Here is a 19498-nt window from a genome sequence, read left to right as displayed (position 1 = left end):
AGGAGTTGTGACGACCAGCATCTCCCCACGAAAGTCCGCGATATTGCCTGGTGGTCACCCTTTCGTAGCTGGACCATTTGGGGCTCAATTTTCCCGAAAATGTCATCGCATTAGTGTGCGTGATTGGCTGTGCGTAAATAGTATCTCGGAACGTGCCACGGCGGTACCTTTCTATTTTGGTTTTTACTTTTGTGTCCAACTGTAAGACATTGTGATTGTGGTTTCTTTTGTGCACTGCGATTGGGATCAGACGAAACATAGATTTCCGTGCTCTGACACCAGAGAAGTATCGGGTTGTAGCAGGAAAAGGGTAGACACTCGATGTCTCTTATATATATGAAGTTTTTGCTCCAACCGTGGAAGCCCATCGTCCTTCTACCGAACCGCGTGCGCTAAGGAAGAATTGCGTTGGCGTACATAAATGGTAAATGGCGGCCGGGAAACCGCTTTTCCCAAGGGCAATCCCGTCGATCCTACATCACTTTCACCCACACCAACTGTCACTGTGTGAGTGTCCCCAATTTCTCATTCTTTCGAAACTCCACCACCGAAGCGGTGCAAAAAGGATTCATCGTCATCCCGCTTCGCGCTGCTCCCCGCAATTACTGGGTTTTTTGGAGGCTAGCGAGAGCTTTTCAGTAGGTTAGCAGCAAAAGGTTGCTCCAGTTGGCCTCAAAGGGGGGGACGTCGTGCCGTGTCGTGTCTTGCTCGTGGTGGGTGGCCGACACCGCAAAGGACCAAAAAGGATTCACACAAGAGGACGCGCCAGCCGAAGACGATGTCCTGAAGAAGAAAGCCCGTTCGTCCTGGAAGGTGTGTGGTGTGGCACGGAAGGAAGCAAGGACGCAGCGGATTGGCATTGAAAACCGATCGTCCTCACGAAGGCTCCATTTTAAATCCACGTTCTGTGTGCGGGCGGCGGCGGGAGGGGGGATCAAAGAGTGAAAGAGCAAAAGCATCGGTGCTGCGATTGCGTGAGCGACTGAGTTACCGTCGTCCGTGCTCTCACTTTCTTTTCGTGCACTGTGCGACGGCGAAGGAGAGCTTCTCCGTCTCTTTCCTGCCCGTGGGGGGCGCCTGCGAGTGAGAAAAGTTTGTTTTGGAATGAATTCACGGGCTTGCACTTTCCGCCGCACGTTTTGTTTTGGTTCCTTTCGGAAAATGGCCGCGAAAATGCGGGACCGCGGGACGGATAATATTCCCAACCAACATATTATAAAAGTATTTATTGTATGCTCTTTTTTGACATGCGTATCTCAATCAAATACACGCTGCTACGGGTTTCTGCTTCTCAACTGGCGTGTCTGGATTTATTGCGTTGCACTTATTGCGTGCGACGACCCGTGACTTGCCTTCAATGCTGCTCCCGCGCCCGGATTGCTTGCGAAGTAGGGTGGTGAGTGCGGGATTCCAAGAAAACTGCGGGTCGGTGGGCGGTAAAATGTCCGCTATGTTTCTCGATGTTTATGCTCCAGTAAACCGAAAACACAAACCGCTCTCACGGTGCATATAGTCACGGTGCTACAGAATATTGTGAAAATGCACACCAGTGTAACTCACTGCAACGAATCTCACGCGCGCGCCCATCGCTGACGTCACACATTTTGCTTCGCTCTCGCACTCACTCTCCCGCTCTGAGAATGGGAGCAGTCTCTTTGGCGCTATGCTTTCCGACTCTCTCTCGCACGTAGCGCCGACCGATGGTGCGAGTGGGACGTCGAGTGCATCGCGCGCCCTGGTCAAAACCGCTCTCAGCCGAAGCAGCACTCGCGCGGGCGACTGAATGTTTACGCGTGAAAATGTGTATGTGTTTGGAGGTGGCTTTTGACATTGAACTTGAGACGCCATTTCCAAATACAAAGTTTCTCCCGCACGGGGCACGGGCGCAAGCATTTAGAGCCGAGAACGACGAGCCAAACCAAACCAAAGCAAGTTTCCCGTGTGTCGCCGTCGGTGTGTTTTGGCCCCGGGGCCCGTGTGCGTGCGTCTGTGTGCGTTGGTGTGGTGGTTGTAGGGTAAAGTTTTAAAAACCATTGTGGCCACCGGATTCACCACAGCCGCATTCTTTTGGATGGTGGAAAAATATCCGTAATTTTGCAGTACAATCGCAGCAACCACAGCAACGATTCGGTGTGGTTCCGCCATCGTCGCCGCCGTTCGTCGTGTTGTGATATTAGTCGGGTCGGAAAAGGTAAAGTTACATCTCTGACGCACCAGTGCCAAGCATTGGTCGAGCCTTTTGTACACACCTGCCGGAAAAACAGTCTTTCTGCCGGACACCTTGCCCGGTAGGAGCAGGAAAATAGGAACGGGCATCAGCGAGTGTGTTGAGAAAGTGAAAACTAGAAACATTGGAACTAGAACAGGCCCTCTGGCCTGCCGAACAATATTCGTGAACGAGGCCCCGTGTCTGTGTTGGGAAATTGAACGAAAGGAAAAACAATGAAAAGTTTAATCAATAGAAATCAATCGATAGTCTCCAGCCACCGACGCAGGTGTCAGGTAAGATGTGATGCTCAGGTACCATTTTGTTGCACCATTTTCAGGGAAAACTGACTGCGTGTTGAATGTGTCCCTTTTTCGGTGCATGAGCATTCACACGATGAGCGGTGGCGGGTGCTGCCTTATCGCACTCGATAAGGAGTTAAGATACGAGTGCCGATTACCCGGGACTTTACGGGGGAGACTCACATCTAATCGACAGGTTTCGGTAACTGGGAAAAGAATGAAAACACAGAAACAGGCGTTTTTGGGGCTCACGTTTCCCTTATTATTTGCATCCTTTCCCCGTTCGCCGTTTGCGCTGCATACTTATTTAAGAAAAAGAGACTAATCCACCGGCTTGAGAGTGATGAACCGCGACAGCACCAGCACGACGGCGATCGTAGCGAGGACGAAGCAAACCGCAAACATGTAGAAGCTTTCCTCGGTGAACACGTCGGTAAAGGCTGGTATCTGGTGGTACCAGTTCTCGATGATGGCCATGTGGCCACCCTTACCCAGCTTCTTGTGTGTCATCGTCTCCGTTTTGTCGCTTGCGTATGTGCACTCGTCCGGTTGCCTATCGTCGCTTGCCACCACCACCCGCTCCTGCCTTCTTTTCCGACTTGGTCTTCACGGCGCTCGAGGTATCCTCTTTCGGTGCGAGCGCACTGACGTGCTTATTGCATAGTTTCAGCAGCTCGAGTGTCGTCAGATTTTCGCTCTTCAGTTCAATCTTTTTCAGCTTCGCCTCGGCTGCGCCAAAATGAAACGAAGAAAGGTTAACATTTCGAACCACCGATTATGTTTGCCATGCCCGCCATTACCTTGTACCGATGGGATCAGTTGAAACACTATCGAAGGGGGTCGTCGGTCACAGAGTACTTCCGTTTTCAGCAGACAGGTTGGGTTGGTTTGTGAGATTTTCGGCGCCGAAAGGTGGTGCAAAAATTCCCTGCAATGATGAAAAAAGCAAAACACAAAACATTACAGCTTGGCCAACGAGAAGAACGTTCTCGAACGTGTTTATGTTGTTTTCTCTTTGGTCAACGAGGCGGAGGTTCCTCTCCGCGCGATGGGTTAGCCGTTTTATGTGTGCAATGTTCAATGTTTCTCTCTATCTCTCTCTTTCTTGGTGGTTTTAGGCGACGCATGATTGAGAAGCATGTCAACGGAACGAGAACTAACTCCGGGGACAACGCAGCAGCTCTCTCTGGCGTACTCTGATATGGCAACACACCACATCCAACTGAACGGAGTAATAATGGGAAAATCATTCAATGGTAAGCTAGCTGCCGACTCTGCTGCCTGCCAGATGGGCACACGGAATCGTGCCGCAGATTCGGTGTGCACCCTGTGCTCCTGCCCTTAATCTCCTCCCGTCCTAAAAATACTTCCAAGTTTTGCACAATTTTCCGAACACCGTTCCACCCTACACCAACGCCCAACCATACCTGAGCGTAAATCGAGACCGGTGATCCGAGGAGACTTTCACTTGCAAAACGGTCTATCTCGTGGCAATATGTGGTCCAACTTGACGGCCAAACCCGCTAACAGAACACTTCGAAATGGATGGTTCCTGCTTGGACGCAGCAGTGTGTGCACTTTTGTGCTCAAAAACGTGTCGAAATTCTCTATTTCTGACGCGCGCATGCGCCCCAAACGGTGGGGCCTTGCAAATGCGTCCATTTGTGAAGCGTGGAAGCGATAGGGGCGGGCAGAAGAGCGGTTGCTTTTTCAACGCCGGCCACTTTGCTGCGCACTCCCAGCATCCCCTTACCTTGTCGGTACGGCGCTTTCGTGGAACGGATCGAACGCAACGGTTACCCGGTGGACCGCTTTGAGGTTCACCAGTTTCAGCTGCTTTCCGATGGCGGACACGACGCCACCGGACCGCCGGAATGCTCCACCGACTTTAATGGACATTTCGTTCCTTATTTCTCTGCCCGCCGCTGTTTAATATGTTTTTGAATCTTTGGAGCGCTTTGTCCAACTTGTTTCATAACAAGCCGCACTGCTTCACGTTCGCAACTCGTGTGACGTTTGACGGGAGGCGGTCCTCGAAAGGCTGAGTGTTTCTTTCGCGAGCGACTGACAGCTGGCTGCGTACTTCGTATACCCATTGGGTGAAGCCGCTCCGTAAATCTAGTACTCCCTTTGTTGCTCTCGAGAAAATGTGTTATTTCTGTGGTACGGGGCGCTTTGGTCGGGCGGGAGAGTAAACAACGCACCGCACCTTCTCGCAAATGAAACCAACGATCAAAAAGTGTCCTGTAGGAACGGCAGAATTAGTCACTTGCGGTTGATGGGGCCATCGTTTCGCGGGTTGCAGTTTACGGTGTCGGGTTGAGTGCGCCAGGGTTTGCTCTATGCAATTCAGTGCGCGCGATGACCGAGAACAGCTACACGCGCCCGTTCCATTCCATCAACCACCGAGCCCGCCGCCATCTTGGCTGACTGGTGACCATAGTCTGGGTTAGGAGCTGTGTCGAGTCGCGCGCTGCGTTTGCGAGATCCGCACAGTTGGCGAAGAGTGAAAAAACAAAAGTTCTCGCTTAACCAAAGTTGTGCGCGCTACGTGCAGGATAGACCGCAGAGCACGGTAGAGCAAGTGGACCGAGTGCGTCTGCTGGTGGTGGCGCGGGTGGCAGCGGACAAAATCGGTTGTTGGCCGTCCCGTCACCGTCTCGCGTGTGAGAGCCGACCATTGCCCACAGAAAAAGTGTGCAGTCTAATTGGGGTACAGTAGCAGCAGTAGCAGAGGAGCTAGAGCGAGTAACGACGTGATCAGAACAACTACGGCCTCAACATGTATCCCGTAGGACAACGTAAGTAATGGTCTGGGAAACTTTGGTCGAGTCAACCGAAAAAGGCGCTCAGAAGCCTCGCCAGCAGCAACAGCGCAAAGCAGCCTTCGCCAGCCGTCGTCGTCATATTGTGCCGTGCAGTTAGCGATCCGCGGTGTGTCGTCGCTGGCATGTGGTTATTAGGAACGAGTGTGACGGTGGTCGTCGCGGTGCTCTCCGCCACCTGTGACCTCTTCGCGCTCCGCTCCAATGCGTAGTGCACAAGAACGAATTGGGTGCACACGAATGGCGAAGTGACCAAGAAGACCAAGATGAAGAACGGCGGTGATGGTGATAGGAAATCTAGTGCGTGATAGCACATCGAGAGGGCGATTCTGTGAAGAAAGCTTGTTTCTTCGCACGTTTCTCAGAAAGATTAGTTGCGCTTCGACGTTTTTCATCGCCTGCTTGTGTGCGTGCCTTAATGGTGCTTTCTTGTGCTCCGTCGAGGGGTTCGCTCTTCTGGGTGGTGCGCGAGTTGTGTGTGCCTGTGTGTGCAAACGTGATGCGGTTTTATTGTTTGCTGTGTGCATGTGTGTGCGAGTGTGCGAGTCAAAAGGGTAGAGGTGGAGCAATTGTCGTTCTGCATTTGTGATTTTATTTGGCACTAAAGGTGCGGGAAATTGAAAACAAAAGGTGCACATTTCTCATGGACCGAGGTTGTGATGAATTATTAACGTCAAAAAAGTGTCACTTGCTTTGATCGGTGGTGGTGTGGTGATTTGTTCTACGAAAGGACCTGCCGCCGCCGCTCTGTTACGATGATGGGTTTTCCTATGATGTTGCGTGCTTTGCACAAGCGAGAGCATGCAGAGGGCTGCTATGTTGCGTGAGAGTGTATGTGTTCGTGCGCGCGTGAAATTCATTATTGAAGGATACGGCGAAGAAAACATCGAATGCACTGTGCACACGCTTACCACCACTATGAAAAAGCGAGCTCTCGCTGCTGGGGGTAACGGACCACTACTACACAGACACGGCCGATGGCGCCGCTCTGACAAGCAGCACCAGCGAACGAAGGCAGATGTGTTCTTTTTGGTCGTTTGTTTCTTTTTTATGTTGATGGTTTTGTTTTCAGTGGATTGCCTTTCGCCGAAAAATGTCAACAACCTTTTCATCTTCTCACCACCGATTGGCTAATGGCGCTGGTACTATTTCGCGCCACTCGCAGAACTGTAGTTTTGGTCGTTTACGTTTTCTGGAGAGGTTAAATGGTTGTTTTTCTTTGTGAGCAAGTCACACGATGAAAATTACTTTACACACTCTGGGCAATAGTGCGTGAACTTGACCAATAGTTTTTGAGCATCAATACGCTGGAGCTAAACAATGCACGCATGTACGGTTGAATTGGAAATCCCAATTTAACTTGTGCGAGCACTTTTCTCCGCACCTGGAACACAGGTGCCTAAGCTGTAACAGTTCACAAATGGCGGCACGATTTTGTTGCTATTCGAATGTTGAAAAGCATCAACGAATCGGACCTACATGTGTTTACTAAGCACGAATGCGGCTTTCGGCCTTTTTTTTGCATTGGGCCCCGAACCTGCTGAAAGTCGCCAATGGTTTGATGTTGGCGTTTTAATGAAAACGCGGAACGTCGTCACAATCGTCGCACGCCGTAACCTAATTTCGGGTTTTTTCAACGTCGGCACCAGCGCGGACATCGGCGCTCCAAATACGTCCGAAAACGTCGCACACCTGCTGCCAACGTCGGAATGAAGTTGCGCGATGACATTTGAACACAGTAGGCGATGTTTTAACAGTTTCTCATCGTTTACAATACACCATTTGAGCCTAAAAAGTGCCTTGTTCCTGCGAACTCCTACTCGTCGCTGTATTGCGTTTCTCTTGGTCCGCGCTCTTTGTTTTCCTTCTTCTACCAATTGGTCTGGGGCGGGAAGGAAGTGGAATGCTCGATTTTGTATTGGTTTTCTAGCGGTGCTCTCTTGGTGTCTAATGCTTCGTGCTCTCTCTCTCCTTCTCTCAGTTGATACCGCGTTTTTGTAGGTCATCGACATCTATCTTGTGCGGTGGGACCACAGCCCAGACTAGCGTTAGAAGAGAAATGGTTTGTTGGTAGATTGAGCGGCTCACCCAGACGTCCGGGCGGGGAGGGTTACTGCTCTTCGGAAGGAATTTTCCTCGAAGATAAACCTGGCGAGAGCAGCAGTTTAGCTGATAGTTATGCTTCCGCTGCAGAATTTTGCTTCACCTTTCTCGAGCCTCTTGCGTGACGATGGCGGAATGTGGGACCAGCGGGAATTCACTGACCCGTCGCCGATTGCGGGTACACGAGAAACGTACAGAGCATAACATCACATCTGTTGCGTTTCGTGGCATATGTGTGGTCTGTTGGGCGTCCACGTCCGTTGCCATGGTTTTATGTGGCGCTTTTTAATGATTTTGATGTTTCGACGCAATTCCAATAAATATGGGTTCCATATTTCAGACCGAAATAGAAACGCAGATTACTTTGATTATGCCAACTTCTGAGCGGAGTATCTTCGGGATTGGAATATTACTCGGATTTGCCGTGCATTGTATGAATGAGAATGAAGATGTGGCTGTGTGCGTGATTGTTTAGCGGAGCAAGTTATGATGTTTAGCATGACTCAACGAAACACGCGTTTTCACGAATGGAATGTTGTCGTAAGGCGTACCTGTCATGTTTTCGACGTCACCGCTTCTCTTTTACACCTTGTACACACCGTTATTTGGGGCAATCGACGGTATAAATAACTGATTAATGAAATTAACTGGGTGACGTCGTTGTCCTTTTGTAAGTAACTTTTGTGTAATAATAACGAATAAGCCGTGCTGTGTCAAGTTTTGTCCATGCTTAAGGTTTTTAGAGATGAACGATCGAACTACGCAGAGCAGTGCAGAACACGTTTCCTTCGTACTAAGTGCACTTGTACCGTTGAATGACTAATTCGCTAGCATGCCCCCATGCATTACCGTATTAGTCATAATACTTTTTCGCGACGATACGGGAGCTATTGGCAGCAAGTGCGTCATCGGTTTGTTCATAAATATTTATGCAAATAGTTCGATGGATAGTGCATAATGTACGAACTACTAGATTAGCGCAAGCGGCGAGCGGATGCTTACCTATATTAACGTGTACATTTGCTAACAAACGAACGCGTAACATGTTTTATGTGCCAGTAAATCGCTGCCAGATCGTTTAATCGTATTATATTCGAGTTTCAGGTCAACGGCAAGTGGAACTAGTTCGGAAAATTGTAGCTATTTGTAGTTATATGACCCTCGCCCCCTTCCTTGCCCAAAACTTGGTTTTGTTCCCCAAAATTCAGTATCTCAATGCTTCCCACCGGATGGATGGATTATTCCTACCAACAGTGTGTTGTCCTCAGTGGTGCGAATTTTCCTTTTGTTTCGCTTGCCGTATGGTTTTCCGTTTTATTGTTGTGTTGTGTGAATCCAATTTGATTTCTCGGTGTTGGTGCATAATTGTGGCGCAAAGAAAATATCGTTTTTCCGTTCTTTTTTTTCTTCTCTTTATTTTTAGAATCACCATGGACTTCTTCGCCGCCAAGGCCTCCAAGTCCGTCTCAGTCGCAGACCAGCTTCGATACACTCTCACGTAAAATACCTGCTTTACTTTGTTTGACAAATTTTCGAATCTATTGTTCATAAATTATCATACAATCAGCACAACATCGATCGATTGGCGTAATAGTAGTCAAAAACAGAGAACGCGACACATTTCGATTTCGTACATTATTGGGGCGCTAAGGTTTGATAGGAAAAAGTTTCTAAACGATAGCAACACAGAAATTGTACCAATTCGAACTGCTAAAAATTAAATCCTCTAGTACATAAGCAAAAAAAGAAGAGAAGTTGAAAGCAGAAAAAATATCGAGGAAATCACTAATTTATGAATCGATAAATTCGAAAATGACAGAAAACAAGAAATCGAAATTCAGCTTCAAAATTGCAAAGTTTTGACCACCACAAAGTGCCTTACGAAACAAAACGCCCCGTCGGAAACCATGTTAGTTGCCAAGAACGAAGCAGGATTTTGCTCACAAAAACTGCCTTTTGCTTTTCGTTTTGTGTATTATTTGGTTTTGTACAAAAGTAAGAAAAACGTGGCTTCTTTTCCCGGCCGAGCGCGTCGGGTTTGTTTTTTCTTGTCTCATGTCTCACGTATTTTTATGAACCCTTTTTTTTTGTTGTCGTGCAACGAAACCAAACGATCGATCGAGAGGATCGGGATAGAGCGAAAGAGATGGAGAGTGTGGACAAACACACACTCAACACGGAGTGACTTTTCTCTTTGGCTTTAAGTACTTTTTATTGTCGGATGTTTTCGTCGTTGCCTTGCGAAGTATTTTGAAAAGGCTTTACCTGTTTTCTAATGTGATGTCAATGTCAGTGGAATAACTATTAACTAAATCAAATCAAAACTTTTGTAAATACAGTCCTTTTGATCGTATGATTGGGGGCTAATCGTTCGTAACTAACAGCGTAATTACGTTAATCATATTAATGTTTACTAAATTTTTCTGTGCATTATTTGCTTCTGTATAACTTATATGCGTTTGTGACAAGGAAAACTGGTTGAACAGAATATGGTATCGTGACGGTTCGTTCTGCACACTCAGTTCGTCGACTAACTATACGTTTTCCGATTGCTTCATTGTTCATTTGAATCCAATTTCTTTTCGTTTTCCATTTGTTCTCAACTTTCTTTACATTGTTTGATCAAATTTATCGTTTCGAATGGATTATCTATAGTTGTGTTATTCTACAACTTAAAATACGCATATCGATAGGGCCCTAAGCTAGGAAGGATGTGTTAATAGCAGTGTAAAAGTAAATTGAAAAAATATACATTAATAAAATTGGCGTTTAATGGTAGTAAAAACAGATTGACAGAATACGATGTAATTGGCAGGATTAATAGTTAACACTTCCCGTTCGGAACTTAAACCGCATAGACAGGAGCATAAAGTGGCAGCTTTTTATAATGTGCTGCTATCTCTACTGTGTACATAGTTCCAGGTTGCAGCATCACCCAGCAGTGTAGGGTTTACTTAGGGAAACATTTCAGGTTTACTTTCAGCGCCATTCACGGGGAAGAGGAGCGCAATCTGCCACGTTCCATCTTTCGCCTTCTCATTCCAGCCATAATAGAATGATTAGGAAACCGCGAAGCAAAGAGAGAAACCACAGAGAACTCTATTCTCTCGATTTACACTAATGGCCATTTTTCTTTCTTTATTTTTTCCACATCTTTCATCACACCCCCCATATTCAACGATACGTGCGCAAATTCGTCCGTGAACGTGTCGGATTTTTTCTGCGCGAATTGTTTAAATTGTAAATTTCTTCCATTGGTTGTTTTTGATCTTGGTACAAAAACGAAATATTATGATCCTTTTGCTGCGCGATTGAAACTTGTCGATCTTCAAACACACGAAACTCAACCCCCCCCACCTCGGTTGAACAGCACCACCAGCGGGGGCGACGGTCAATCCGACCACCGTGGCGACCACAACCGGTACGCAGGGTGCCCAAGCGCTGGGAGTCGTCCCGGCCACACCGCCGGCCCCGCCAGATCTACCAGTCTTCACATGTCCCCGACGGCCCAATCTTGGGCGCGAGGGGCGGCCGATCGTGCTGCGGGCCAACCACTTCCAGATAACGATGCCACGCGGCTTCGTTCACCACTACGACATCAACATCCAGCCGGATAAGTGCCCGCGCAAAGTGAACCGGGAGATCATCGAAACGATGGTGCACGCGTACAGCAAGCTTTTCGGTGCGCTGAAGCCCGTCTTCGATGGTCGCAATAACCTATACACCCGCGATCTGCTTCCGATCGGCAACGATCGGCTGGAGCTCGAAGTGACGCTTCCCGGCGAGGGAAAAGATCGGGTTTTTCGTGTCACGATCAAGTGGGTGGCGCAGGTTTCGCTGTTCAACCTCGAAGAAGCACTCGAAGGACGCACCCGGCAGATACCGTACGATGCGATCCTGGCGCTCGATGTTGTGATGCGTCACCTGCCCAGTATGACCTACACGCCCGTTGGCAGAAGTTTCTTTAGCTCACCCGACGGGTAAGAGCTTTTATCTGATTAGTAGAAAGGGATGTGGCCCTGAAACCTCCGCTCTCTTTTTATCCGTCCGTTTTCAGCTATTACCATCCCCTGGGTGGAGGGCGTGAAGTTTGGTTCGGTTTTCATCAGAGCGTTCGGCCGTCACAGTGGAAAATGATGCTCAACATTGACGGTAAGTGCAAACTGCGAAATTATCTGCACTCTTATCACTAACTCGGGTTTCTTATCCATTTTTTGCGCACTGGTAGTGTCGGCAACGGCCTTCTACAAAGCACAACCCGTCATCGAGTTCATGTGCGAGGTACTGGACATCAGAGACATTAACGAGCAGCGCAAACCGCTGACCGACTCGCAGCGCGTCAAGTTTACCAAGGAAATCAAGGGGCTCAAGATCGAGATCACGCACTGCGGAACGATGCGACGCAAGTATCGCGTCTGTAACGTAACGCGTCGGCCAGCACAAATGCAATCGTGAGTAGTTGGTTCTATCCTCGGTCTTGGTCCGACTCGATGCTAATCCCAACAACTCCACGGCCGCCAGCTTCCCGTTGCAGCTAGAGAACGGTCAGACGGTGGAGTGTACGGTGGCCAAGTACTTCCTCGACAAGTACAAGATGAAGCTCCGCTATCCACACCTTCCGTGTCTGCAGGTTGGCCAGGAACACAAGCACACGTACCTGCCGCTTGAGGTGTGCAACATTGTGGCCGGACAGCGCTGCATCAAGAAGTTGACCGATATGCAAACCTCAACGATGATCAAGGCGACCGCACGATCAGCACCCGATCGGTAAGCTGGCGTAGTACAGACGCAGACGCGGAGAGAGAGAGAGAGAGAGAGACACGCAAACTAATCTTCGATCCATTGCGATCGATTCTTGTGTAGTGAACGTGAAATCAATAACTTGGTGCGGCGTGCCGACTTCAACAACGATGCATACGTGCAGGAGTTCGGATTGGCAATTTCCAACAGCATGATGGAGGTCCGTGGCCGGGTGCTGCCCCCGCCGAAGCTTCAGTACGGTGGACGCGTTTCCAGCATGAGCGGGCAAGTAAGTTATCCGAGTTGTGTGGCAGGAACCGAGGGGCGAAGCGCATTCACTTGACCAGTTCTTTTTTCGGTCTCAACAACCGAAGAAACTATTCTTTCGTTGTAAAATGGTTAATTTGCATTTGGGTGCAGTTTCGCCCCTCGTTTACCTATTATGTCACTTACCGCCGATCTCGCGTCCGTTGGTAGACGTATTAAAATCAGCAAACAAGTTACTATCTGGTCCACAGAATAAGGTGAGCTTAGCATTACCAAACCAAGGGGTTTGGGACATGCGAGGCAAACAATTTTTTACTGGCGTCGAGATACGCGTGTGGGCGATCGCCTGCTTCGCGCCGCAGCGCACCGTGCGCGAGGACGCGCTCCGCAACTTTACGCAGCAGCTGCAGAAGATCTCGAACGATGCCGGGATGCCGATCATCGGGCAGCCGTGCTTCTGCAAGTACGCGACCGGTCCGGACCAGGTGGAACCGATGTTTAGATATCTCAAGAGCACCTTCGGCCATCTGCAGCTCGTCGTTGTAGTGCTTCCGGGCAAAACCCCCGTTTACGGTAAGTGGCCAATTATACAGTTTTAGTTTTGTAAACGTACTTATCCAACTTCTTCCCGATAGCCGAAGTAAAGCGTGTCGGTGACACAGTGCTGGGCATGGCGACGCAGTGCGTGCAGGCGAAGAACGTGAACAAAACGTCACCGCAGACCCTTTCAAATCTCTGCCTGAAGATCAACGTCAAGCTGGGCGGAATCAATTCGATCCTGGTGCCATCGATCAGACCAAAGGTAAGGTTATCGTGGAGTGAAACAATTGTGTCAAAGCCGACAAAAATCAATCAATCAATTGGTCGCTTTTAGGTATTCGACGAACCAGTCATCTTCCTTGGAGCGGACGTTACCCACCCACCGGCGGGAGATAACAAGAAGCCCTCGATAGCGGCGGTCGTTGGTTCGATGGATGCGCATCCTTCGCGTTACGCGGCCACCGTGCGAGTGCAGCAGCACCGTCAGGAAATTATCCAGGAGCTGAGCAGCATGGTGCGGGAGTTGCTGATCATGTTCTATAAATCGACCGGAGGCTTCAAACCACACCGCATTATCCTCTACCGGGACGGTGTTTCGGAGGGTCAGTTCCCGCACGTGCTGCAGCACGAACTGACGGCCATCCGCGAGGCGTGTATCAAGCTCGAAGCCGACTACAAGCCGGGCATCACGTTCATTGTAGTGCAGAAACGCCACCACACGAGACTCTTCTGCGCGGACAAGAAAGAACAGAGCGGCAAATCAGGCAACATTCCAGCCGGCACGACGGTGGACGTTGGCATTACGCATCCAACCGAGTTCGACTTTTATCTCTGCAGCCACCAGGGTATTCAGGTACGTACGCTACCGATGGTTGGTTGCTGTTGCAGTTGAGACCTCTGAGGTTGACACCTTTTGAATCCTGATCGAATCGTTGTTTACTTGTGCGCAGGGTACGAGTCGCCCGTCCCATTATCACGTTCTCTGGGATGACAATCACTTCGAGTCGGACGAGCTGCAGTGTCTAACGTATCAGTTGTGCCACACGTACGTCCGGTGTACCCGATCGGTGTCCATTCCAGCCCCAGCATACTACGCACATCTCGTAGCATTCCGGGCAAGGTATGTTTGGGAATCCCCGTGCAGATGGAAGGTTTTCCGGCTTTAAACAAAGTTTTATTGATCGCACGCTTCCCACCGGTTTACAGGTATCACCTGGTGGAAAAGGAGCACGATTCAGGCGAAGGATCTCACCAGAGTGGGTGCTCCGAGGATCGGACACCGGGCGCAATGGCCCGTGCCATCACCGTGCATGCCGACACCAAAAAAGTTATGTACTTTGCTTAAGTCGTCTGCATCTCAAGCCACCCGAATCCGAATGCACACTACTACAATGACAAAATGGTCTGCCGTGGTGGAAGAAAAGGAAAAAAAAACGCCAAAACGATCATGAATACGGTTCATCCCCACAGGCCACAGGCAAACATACATGTAATTGTAAAGAGATCTCCTTACCGACACTCTTTCTTTAGTGTGTCAAAATCATCGTTGGTTGCCGCCGCCGATCATCCAGTGCCGATTGCCGTAAACTGAACTCGACATTAATTTTCACAACCAATCGGAGCTCTGAGAGCGAAACAAAAGTTACTTCCGACAGTGAAGTAAACTCACGCTTCTCCGAGCCCAACGAACGATGTCACTATATCCTCTATCTTCTACCTCTGTCCACTATCCTTCAACATTTGTTTTAACAAGTCATCATGTGAAACGGTCTCTATTGAAAATAGTTATATTTTTTTATTAGGTTTTTTTTATTTAAACCGCTTACAGTTCGGTTTACACAGCGATGCACCTACTCGATGATCTTGTTTAACGGTTTTTATGCTTTAAGCCCGTTTTGGGAACAAACTTTCAATTTTAGCGTTAGTTGTTCTAGTTTCATCATGTTATGAAGTCAATCAACAAACAAAATATTCCAACGAAGTGATTCTTAAACAGCAGTAGTGCCACCGAAAGCTGTGTACCCAGGGCGTAATGGCGCATTATCTATCAGTGCATATGTAGGTTTAAATGAGCGGCAAGTTACAGGGGGCGTCCGGCACAAGGGTGTTTAGGTGATGATAGTTTAGTACAATTTAGGAAGCAGGCGATTTTAATGTCTTAACAAAGTTATATCGCGTTCTCAGTGCCCCGACAGTTCATTCGAAATGTGCATCAACCGGCGCCGCGTCTTGCCGTTACTTTTGTCGTCCCAAGCATCAAACTATTCTCTTGAAACATGATTCAAACTATTTGTAATCTAACACCTAGGAGCTCTTGCTTTAGTAGAGTTTTAGTTTACAAAAGGGTCAAGGAAGCTTTCATTTTGTACAATTTATTTGATTTACAAGATGATCGTCTCACCAGAACTACACAACATGGATTGATGTGTTAGGGCACAGGGGTACAAGCTTCAGGTTTTACGATTCGTACGACCGTTACTCACGAGTGTTTGAAAGTAGAAACGCTGATGATGATCGTTTTCCATGCGTTGGTTCAGCAAGATTGGTTCACCTCACCTTGTGTCGTCGAACCACGGAATGTAGCTCTTCCACATACACAGGCACGCAGACAATTTACATCAAAAGTGCACTTTTGTATAATATGGTTTTTAGTTAAATTCTCCACACTCTAGTGGCTATGCCCTTCAATGGTGCACCCCATCGTGTGTGTCATTTTCAGGCAATTAAGGGAGTAGCGCGATAAAAGTTAACCACAAATAATACTTATGACCGGGGAACCATTATCATAATCATCATCATTATTATGTACAGCAAACAAATGAGGACATGTTGAACGCGCGCAAGAGAGAGCAGGTGTAAATATTTGCCAATTGTTTGTTATTTCTCGTCATCCCTGACGAAGCTGCATTCTTTCTAATGGCTCCCAAACCCCGTCTTTTCGTAAGATCATGAAAACATACATTTAGAAAAAAAATCATTGTAACACAACAGTGTGTCCACGGAGTGCTGCTGCTCTTTGTAGTATGCACTCGTCAAACGTGCCGGGAACTTTAGCACCGATCGACCGGGGCAGCGCGTCCGGGTCGATCGGACAAATGATACATTCACACAAAACGATCGCGACAAGCATATATCAATGCAAGTTAAGTGTTTTATCTATTTAAGAATGTAGTAAAGAAACAAGAGAATGTTAGTAATAGCAAACGTGTGCGATTCTCTCTCAGACTCTACGAAGGTTGCAACGTTCGATGGTAGTAGAAACACCCTTGTGAGGTGGCACGCACCACCACGCGTCCACCAAACTCTGTGTGTCCTGTGGAATCAAAGTAGGCATCGCCACCAGGGAGTGCGTCGATAATTGAGTGAAGCAAAAGTTCACACTCTAAACCGCGAACACTTTCACAACACTTCTATTTCTTAACGTGTAACGTTTTTAACAATACATGTTTCAAACACACGGCGGTACTGTATATAAAAAATGTGACAAATGGAAACACTCAGCACAGTTAGTACGCTTCCTTCCTCGAATCGACGAAACGCTTTTTAACTGCAAATGTGTCAAAGAAGAGCAGGCCGGCCGCGCGAGAGTGAATGGGGTGTAAAAATATGCGTATGAAGAGAGTGGGAAACAAGACATATGCGAATGACAGCTATTATGGACGGCCATGAACGTGTGAAGAGTGAATTTGCGCCGTGTATCGAGTTGTTGTTGTGTGCAGCTTTTGGTTTTTCATCCGTTTGCTTTTTACCTTCTTTCTATTGTGCTGCTGGTTAGAGTATAGTTGGGCGTTGGGCAAATGTAGGCTGCTTGTAGGAAACTGTTTCATTTTTTCACCATTTAACTCGTAACGTTCGTGCAGAACCTTCTCGAACTGAGGTTTCTCGAGGTACTATTTTCTCCTCATCTCGGTTATATCGTCGTGTCCTCCGCGCACACGGCGCGCACACACCGCAACACAGCAACCGAGCAAACAGCCGAAGGCAATACAAGTCTTATCTTATTAAGGTTTCAGTAACACTCGAAGGATCAAAACAGATAAGGTAGAGGAAGGCGGCCACCGCAATGGGCGAAAATGCGCGTGTATTTTGAGTGAAACATGAGTTGGGATTTTTGTGCGCACACACAGAAATGTTGTGCAGCGTTTGTAGAACAAGACATTTAGAGGTGTAAGTGGCGAAAGCTGAGCGAAAACAAAACAATTAATAACCTCTTCTTTAGTAATCGTGCTCTCCGAGACGCTCGTGTGTTAGCTCTCGTTGAGTTTCATTGGGTATTGTTTCTTCCTTCTCTGATCCAATGCATCTTAATCCTAGGGTTAGTGTTTTGAGTAAAATCTTAGCAAGCTGTGCTCTGCTCCTCGTGTAAGTAGGCTGCGAATGTTGAGAGCACACGAGTTGTGGGAAGCACATAACGGAACGCGCGCGAGGGAGGAGCGAGAATTTTAAATGTGAAGTGAAGGCAGCAACAGGAGAACTTTCAACATAAGTTAATGGCGTGAGTGAAACTTAGTAAAACAAGAAAAAAGGCAAAGACGAATATCACAGCTCTAACTAATGCGTAAATCTATATGTTCATTAAATGATACCCTTTACTAACGGTGGGTTGTGTGTGTGGGTGGTGCCGTCAAGTAAGTGGAAGCCACTTGAAACCGGGAATTAGATGTTAAGGTAAAATATAGTTACATACACCGACACGCACACATCCACAGACACTTAAACACTACGGACAAACGATGCAAACACACCATATGTGCACAAACCATGTGCAAGGGAATACTAAAGGCTTTAACGTGAGCCAATGGCAAGAACGATGCAATTATGCACTAAAATGGGTTTAATTAATACCAAGGAAGCTGTGAGCGAGGTTGCGTTTGAGAGATCAGCAAAGCACCATGGTCGGCGTCATTTACATTGTCTCTTCCGTTTAGAATAATTGTACTCTTAGTGCTATTCAATTCCTTTTATTTATTTAAGAATGTTAACGATGATCAAAAGGTTTCTCTGTATTCCGCACGAAATGGATTCGAATCGAGGACTACGATTCTCGTAACGTTAATATTAACCCTCCCCAGTAATCATGCAAACGATTGAACAAACCCGTGGCGCTCGTTGGATCGAGCGAAACACCAACCGCGTGGCACCTAAATCGCGTGGACTTTATCGTATTTATACGGCCAATGGAAGGCCAAAATTAATCGAATCACGGACTTTAAAGGACTTTAAACCTAAGCTGCCCGGATTGAGAGCCTTTTTTGTCCATTGTTTTGTTGTTGTAAAACACGCCTCGATTGGTGTCGCTCGAACCGGATCGAACCCGTGGACGAGAAATGCCCTGCAGCCTAGGGTTGCAATGTTTCTCTTGTTTCTACGCAATTTGCTGAAGGTTGGATACACACAAACAGACACTGCAGGAGCACCCCAGAGGTGTAACCGCAATGCGGGGACACAAGAGTCCTCTTAGGACGGGAGCGATCAATACAGAACAAAACGGGACAGCGACCAAAGGAAGCACACAGACACGCCCACACTAATATACATACACATTTAATGATGGGACGATCTTCGACACAAAGCGCATAGTTCTATGCAACTTATACAAGGGATTAACGACATATTAAGGATAGTGAAAATGAAGTCCTATAACGTCAGAAGCTAAAACAAATGCATAATAGAGGTCGGTGGAGAAAAGAAAAGAAAATAATGTGCGTCATAATGAATAAGGGCCAGCCAAGCCAACACAAAGCAGGCAACAGTGTATTTTAGATAAAAACGACACAACAGAAAGAGAGTTAAACATAAAAACCGTGCACCGACAAACAAAAACACACTTACATACAGAACACAAAAAAGAAACGAAGAAAATGGAAAACATTACAATAAGCTAGCATGTAAGGAGACAACATTACTAGGCATGGCATATAGTCGGTAAGAAATAAAAAACAAACAAAACAAAAGGATTACATTTAATGATGGAGACAAAACACAAAACAAGGGCAACACAAAAGGCCGTAAGAAAATTGAGTTTACAGTGGCCGGCAAAGAGCAACGCAACTTGGTGATGAATATTAACATTATCTTTATTATTACTTTCTGATTATTTTTGCCAACGAAACCATGAAACGCGCGCGCGGAGAGATAGAAAAGATACCAAAACAATTTAAAATTAAATTATGTTCTAAATTGTGGCCAACCCGGAGGGGCGGGACGCTTCCGGGCGGGCCGGTTTTCTAACCAGAAAAAGAACTCGTGACTGCCGCCGGGGCGGGACGTTACGCATAGGATGCCGTGGAAGGTGTTCCGGCGTGTTCCGCCTCGTGCATCGCATGGACGGTTGATTGTTTTAGTTTTCTTTTTAGTTCCGGTTTGCTTGCACACACTCTAGCTTGTGTTTCTCTTATTTTCTCTGTCTCTGAGCCGTGAGTAAAACATAAGTTGTAATAAACAATCTATTGAATGTACCCGCTGCTAGTAACGCTTTACTGCCACGCGGTTCGTGATGACATGCTTGTAACGCG

The 19498-nt window shown here is 47.5% G+C and overlaps 3 protein-coding genes across 4 annotated transcripts; 1 reads left to right on the top strand and 2 right to left on the bottom strand.

Moving 5' to 3' along the window:
* Nucleotides 1-2757: 2757 nt before the first annotated feature.
* On the bottom strand, nt 2758-3018 carry LOC131207819 (uncharacterized). The gene has a single exon (XM_058200452.1). The coding sequence runs from the start codon at nt 3016-3018 to the stop codon at nt 2830-2832; it is 189 nt and encodes a 62-aa protein (XP_058056435.1). The 3' UTR covers nt 2758-2829.
* Nucleotides 3019-3061: 43 nt separating this feature from the next.
* LOC131207807 (uncharacterized) lies at nt 3062-4510 on the bottom strand. Its single transcript, XM_058200441.1, has 3 exons — nt 4262-4510; nt 3309-3436; nt 3062-3237 (listed from the first exon to the last, which is right to left on the bottom strand). The coding sequence occupies exons 1-3, from the start codon at nt 4405-4407 to the stop codon at nt 3062-3064; spliced, it is 450 nt and encodes a 149-aa protein (XP_058056424.1). The 5' UTR covers nt 4408-4510.
* On the top strand, nt 3647-19441 carry LOC131207790 (protein argonaute-2). 2 transcript variants are annotated; one of them, XM_058200423.1, is made up of 12 exons: nt 3647-3764; nt 8860-8934; nt 10807-11416; nt 11494-11588; nt 11665-11887; nt 11958-12203; nt 12300-12465; nt 12677-13016; nt 13079-13245; nt 13318-13836; nt 13934-14103; nt 14190-19441. In XM_058200423.1, the coding sequence occupies exons 1-12, from the start codon at nt 3647-3649 to the stop codon at nt 14326-14328; spliced, it is 2868 nt and encodes a 955-aa protein (XP_058056406.1). In that variant the 3' UTR covers nt 14329-19441. The 2 variants fall into 2 exon arrangements, with proteins under 2 accessions (XP_058056406.1, XP_058056413.1); XM_058200430.1 differs by lacking the exon at nt 3647-3764 and adding an exon at nt 5291-5309.
* The last annotated feature ends 57 nt before the right edge of the window (nt 19442-19498 follow it).

This window comes from Anopheles bellator, chromosome 1, assembly GCF_943735745.2.
Source record: "Anopheles bellator chromosome 1, idAnoBellAS_SP24_06.2, whole genome shotgun sequence".
NCBI lineage: Eukaryota > Metazoa > Arthropoda > Insecta > Diptera > Culicidae > Anopheles > Anopheles bellator.
Note: the sequence above shows the minus strand (reverse complement) of the source record. Positions and strands in the feature narration are given on the sequence as shown.

Bases quoted from the DNA above. Each gene is read 5' to 3' on its own strand.
- LOC131207807 (XM_058200441.1), bottom strand. From the start codon at position 4,407: ATGTCCATTAAAGTCGGTGGAGCATTCCGGCGGTCCGGTGGCGTCGTG. The intron at 3,437-4,261 runs GTAAGGGGATGC...TCATCATTGCAG, and splicing joins GAAAGCGCCGTACCGACAAG to GGAATTTTTGCACCACCTTT. The intron at 3,238-3,308 runs GTAATGGCGGGC...ATTTTGGCGCAG, and splicing joins ACTGATCCCATCGGTACAAG to CCGAGGCGAAGCTGAAAAAG.
- LOC131207790 (XM_058200423.1), top strand. From the start codon at position 3,647: ATGTCAACGGAACGAGAACTAACTCCGGGGACAACGCAGCAGCTCTCT. The intron at 13,017-13,078 runs GTAAGTGGCCAA...TCTTCCCGATAG, and splicing joins GGGCAAAACCCCCGTTTACG to CCGAAGTAAAGCGTGTCGGT. The intron at 13,837-13,933 runs GTACGTACGCTA...ACTTGTGCGCAG, and splicing joins GCAGCCACCAGGGTATTCAG to GGTACGAGTCGCCCGTCCCA.
- LOC131207819 (XM_058200452.1), bottom strand. From the start codon at position 3,018: ATGACACACAAGAAGCTGGGTAAGGGTGGCCACATGGCCATCATCGAG.